The following is a 5,482-nucleotide window of genomic DNA, read 5'->3' on the forward strand; positions in this document are numbered from 1 at the left end:
CTCTTTCTTCGCAGATTTCGCGCTGGGGGCTGATGCATAAAGCTCCGAATCTGTGATGACAGTGTGATGAAGCCCCTCTTGGGGAATATCAGCTATGTTTAAAATTTTTTGAAAATTGGCAAGCTTAAAACGACTGCAAGCGTAAAAAGATAGAAAGAAACAGGGTCATGAAAAAATATCTGCAAGCTTAAATTAACTATTAAAAAAGCAAAAAAGGATCTGCATGTCAAAAAGATCTGCATGTCAAAAGGATCTGCAAGCCAATTCTCTAAAAGTTAATTCTAAGAATTTCTTGTGGCAGGGGTACTCTCAATTGCATGGTGGCTAGAAATATCAGGGTGAACACATACTTTCTTTTGTAAACAAGTAATTTAGTGATGCTTGCATTTGCTAATATAGAAATGGAATGGCTTCATTTTTCAGTGGGGCTGATTAACTTTCAAAACGATCGGCCCTGAACACCCCTGCTACCCGGACATAGTTCAACAACTACAATCGCCCAGTTTCAAAACATGATGGATCGCTATGGGGTGAGATGAAAGCCTAGGCTAGATTTACTTTCCAAAAAGAGCTTAGTGTGGTTTCGAATTCATGTTTTCATATCTAAACTAATAATTTAGTGACACGTGTCCGCATTTGCTAATATAAAAATGGAATGGCTTCATTATTCGGCGGGCTGATTAACTTCATCTAAACGATCTACGTGGCCAGATCTAGACACCTTGCGTAGGAAGGAACTCCAGCAGCAACCACTCATCATTCAAGAACTACAAGATGCCCAGTTTCAAGATACGATGGATCGCTGTGAGATTAATCGTATTTTGTGAAATAAAATGGGTTGAAGATGGTGGGGACTTCATTGATTGGTACAGTGCGGCGCGCATAGAATGGCCAAATATGCATAGATGAAATTCTCAACTTTTGCTTGCTTTTCATCGGAGTATAATGCAACCGCCATTCGCGCACGCCGCCTTCTTGGGATCAGAGACACAGAATCCATGATTATGGCAAATATTGATTGGCACCATTTAACGGCAGCAACGCTGCCCACATCCGCTTCCTTGAACACTGGCTAGCTCTGCTGCCCCCAACTTTCCAACTCCAACCTCATCAACTGGCATTCTCAGTTGAAATGAGGAATCAAATAGTTCTAGATGGCGACTTAGGTTTTTTGGCATTTTGTAGCAAGAGTATTAGTGGAGGGATATGAACTAATGCGGATTCAGTGTATATGTTGATAGGGCAATGTAGCCTGACTTGCATTTCGTTTGTGTTTTGATATAGCATGCGTTTGAGTAAGTGAGCATGGCCATGATGTGTGAGGACTGCAACTCCTTTTATTACATATATATATACATATATCTATACTACAAAACTAGTTCTCTAGGCTCCGTTGATATTCTAACGCCAGTTTCTCCCGAGCGCGACCCCGCACAACAGTTCCATGGGCGTCCTCTGCATGGTTGAGAAGAACAGATTTGGCCGGGAGCACCTTCCCCTCGCAAACATTGCACTCAACCCCAGCGGCCGGCCATGGAGGGTTGATATGCCTTCGTAGAAAATGCCTTGTAAGTGATCCGGATGTTGCGTATTTTTTAATGCGGTCCTTCAGCGAGCAACTAGGATTCCCAACGCAGAGAAAGCAAACGCGAGGCCGAAAGCAGGTCTGAGGCTGTTCAGCTGTAGGCTTGGCCTGCACAGACTCCATTGCTTGGTGCAAGAGGACCTCGGGTAAATCCTTTACCAAGCACCTCTGCCGCTTGGTCGGAGGATAAGGGTCATCATCGACCGCGGGCCGGCGCGCGGGCCGGCGCGAGGGCCGCCCTTCCTCCACGCCACAGAATGCGACCCCTGCGTTGATTGTGTTGATCCTCCGCTGATATTCCGCTTCAAGACTAGCGCCCGGCATGGTCAGCATGCAGTCAACAAACATCAAGTGCTCCGGAGGCATGAAGGCCTCGTGCTCGAAAGTGTCCATGACTTTGGTATCCACCAGTTTCCCGGCCAGTTGTCGTTCAAGGTCAATCACAGGTTGCTCATTCTTATAGCGCTCAAGGTTCTCACGGATCCGTCGGTTCCGCTGCCGCTGCTTCTCGTTACGCAGCTCACGGACAGCGCTGTTGTACACCGACTTTGCTTCTGCTGTCCGATCACGGAAAACCTCCAGTCTCTCCAGCACCTCGGGGTTGGACTCGGCGAGTACTCTATCGTCAAGATGCCCTAAAGCAGTCTTGCACACCTTGTTGGCACGTTCTAACTCGGCTTCACGGTCATCCAATTCCCGCTTGCGCTTCTGGACAGTATCCTGCCGGCCAAGGACAACTGGAAGGTAGTTGAGGGACCTTGATTCTTCTGGAGAGAGCTTATACGGTCGGTTGGGGTCGATTGATGCACTCATCGAGCAGGCAAATCGCACCAATGCTGTTTGGGAGCCTGTTTTCCGGACTATTCCCTGCGCGTCAACGTCGACGTCCACCTGATAATGCTTGACGAAGGTGCGAATATCCGCGTGTTGGAGCATGACGTTCTGAAGAGCCTCCGTAACTTCCTCTGTTCATCGTTAGCCTTCCGACATGACTGAAACATGAAGAAAATGGAGGGGTACTTACCGCTGTTGTTAAATGCCTTAGCTCCAGCGTAGCGGAGGTTGTACGGGTGGGCGACCTCCTCAAAGCCCGTGATCTCACCGGCTCGGCGCATCCGGGAACTCACCATGGATGCAGTCATCCTCTGATCCAGGCAAATTTTAAATCCAGTGGATGTCAGCTCCGTCTGGCAAAACACAAACTTATCTAGTAATTCATCCTTTAGTAGCAGCGGCTGCTGTCCCTTGCCATCCAGCACTTTGGCGCTGTAGAGTTTCTCTGCGGAATCCAACACTGGTCCAGTAGTTGAAATTGACTTGAATCCTCCAAGGTGAAAGAGCATAGTCAGCAGGCAGATATGCGGGCTGAGAACCAGGGTCGGGTCAAAGATGATTTCCGGAATCTTAAACTCGTTCCTATCAATTCTGTCAGTCAACCAGCCCATGCCGCGAGGATCAGAAACACATACGGTGCCTTATTTCCAAGAAATCTTTTGGTAAACTCTGGTTTTAAGAATATGAACAATCGGGGGCGTCCACCGTCAGGAACTCGGATCAGGGTTAGCATGATGTCTCGATACCGAAGATGAAGGATCGCCGAAGGACGGCTGGCGGTGATGGCTGCAAGCTGCAGGAAGAAAAGCATTTGAATGCGCTGCCAACCAGAGACAAATGTCATCTCAGTGGTGGTGAGGACGACTCGAGCGAACTCAGCAACATCTTCGATATACATGTTCTTCTTCGGCCGCCCGACAAGAGCCAGCTTTTTTTCTGTGGCCACCTGTGCAACAACCTGCGAGAGATTAGTGGTGCTCCTGGTTGAGTGACCTGAGGAGAGGGTGCTCACATCTTCCACCTTGACAATCGTATCTTTGTTTAGTCCCGATGCTGTTTCCTGTTTGAGGACAAGGTGCCACCACTTCCAAAATGTCTCCAGCGAGCTTTTGCATTTAATGCCCGGACAGTATCGATTGTTCTTGCCACGACGGATATCACACCGCCAACTGAAGAACGCATACAGGAAGCGAACCGTCTCCTCTGAATCAGAGATCCGAACCCATTGCCGCTCTGCGTTAGCCTTGATGTGCCGACAATACCTGCCCAGCACCACTGGTGAGCTTATAACACGGTTTAAGGGTCAAACGAGCCACTGCCTACCTCTCCCAGTAATCGCGGGTCTCGTCGAGTTTTTCCTGGGTGTTGGGGCTGTACCGCTTCTGTCGAAGCTGAGCGATATCAAGGCTCTCTGCTAAAGCCAGGTAGTGTTCGGCGGGAAGTTGGCCGTCGTCGTCGTCTTCATCGTCGCTGACGGAGCCACTTTCATACCCGCTGTCTGAAAAAATGGCATCGAGTGTGGAGAGAGAATCCAGAGCGGCTAAAACATCCGTCTTGCTGCTGCTCTGCTTGTCAGGTCCGGCCAAACAAGACAGAGGCGCCATGATCAGGGCGGCCCAAGGAGAGCCGACAGTAGAGAGGGACAGGACAAGTAATGAATGACTTAAGACACTTTCACGGATAGAACTGGCTGGGTAGTGCTGCGAAGGAGGGGAGGAAAAGGAGGCGTAGACGGCATGATGAGGGTGACGGGGACTGGAAGCAGAGAGAACAACATGATCTTGGGGGGAGCCAAAACCGACGGAGTGAAGCGTCAAAAACGGCTCCCCCCCCTCCTTCCAGAAGAAGGGCAGTGGGTGAATGTGGGTGAATGAGGGTGCTTGGAAGCGCGCAAAAACGCAGCAAGTTCAAAAATCGTGGCCATGCGTGGAGGGAAGCGTCGGGGCCGTGGGGATATATTCACGTGATGATTGAGGTTGGGCGGTTGGCAGGAGGCCAAAAGCAGCCGCGAAAACGGCCATTTTCAGCCGCTGGCGAACCGTCACATCGTTATATGGAGTATTTATATAATGTTTGAATAACTTTATTTTTATATATAGTCAACTGTAGTTATATTAAATTGTTGTTTCTATACTATGCTGCGGCTGGCGGTTGCCGTGTATATAACCGGTGGGATAAAAATAGCCATGACCGCTGTGGGCCGGGCCACAGCACCACTCCCACAAGTATATACACCACTATGAGCGCAACCATTTAACAAATGGTTACGTTGACCTTTTGCTATAGATAACCTCGTGGTTATAGTGCTATGTTACCATACGAACAGAAGGGCCCGGCTAATGAATCGATATTAAATTATTAATTAATCTATATAATATAAACTATTAATTTTCAATCTCAATATAAAGATACAAATATTGTTTATTAGATATGTAACCAGTAGCTTCTAAGTTAATTTTTGACTTTGAAGTTGAAGTATTTAACTTTTAAAGAAGTTAAAATAAATATATTTTCACTATTCTTTTTTCTTCATTATAGGTTGAAGTGTTGATAGTAACTTTGAAACATTGTAAATCATATCGTAGAATATAATATGAATAAAAAAGTGATGAACTACATTAATTAACTGTCAAAAATTATATCATCAAATAAATATGATAAAATAATACTATGTCCATTAAATTATCTATAGCAAAAGCTAACTTAACTATTTGCCAAATGGTTGCGCTCATAGTGATGTATATACATACCATGAGCCGTGGTGGTTGTACCGCGGTCAAACACCTGCGGCGTTAGCGTAGAAACCATATAACCGTGCCATGCTTACTCACTCTCTCTAGTGAGTGTGCCACAGCGTGCGTACCAGCGTGCGTACGGAAAACCACAGCGTACGGAAAATATTTTGAATATAGTGATCTTCGAAAATTAATTAATAACCACCACCACATCTATCTATAACATAAAGATTATCTATATACTCATTAGAAGGTGTAGAATCCACTGTAGGTTGAGATTCTATAGAATTATCTATCCTGTTGAGCATGGCTGTAGATTTTGTAGGTT

The 5,482-nt window shown here is 46.6% G+C and overlaps 1 protein-coding gene across 1 annotated transcript; it reads right to left on the reverse strand.

The window, feature by feature from the left end:
• Positions 1 to 1,375: 1,375 nt before the first annotated feature.
• HCAG_08922 (conserved hypothetical protein) lies at positions 1,376 to 4,023 on the reverse strand (the record flags this gene model as incomplete). The annotated part of the gene is made up of 5 exons (XM_001536037.1): positions 1,376 to 2,550; positions 2,610 to 3,001; positions 3,055 to 3,365; positions 3,432 to 3,681; positions 3,743 to 4,023. 5 exons carry the CDS (start codon positions 4,021 to 4,023, stop codon positions 1,376 to 1,378), a joined length of 2,409 nt encoding a protein of 802 aa, XP_001536087.1.
• Positions 4,024 to 5,482: the final 1,459 nt, after the last annotated feature.

Source organism: Histoplasma capsulatum, genomic scaffold (genome assembly GCF_000149585.1).
Source record: "Histoplasma capsulatum NAm1 scaffold_14 genomic scaffold, whole genome shotgun sequence".
Lineage (NCBI taxonomy): Eukaryota > Fungi > Ascomycota > Eurotiomycetes > Onygenales > Ajellomycetaceae > Histoplasma > Histoplasma mississippiense.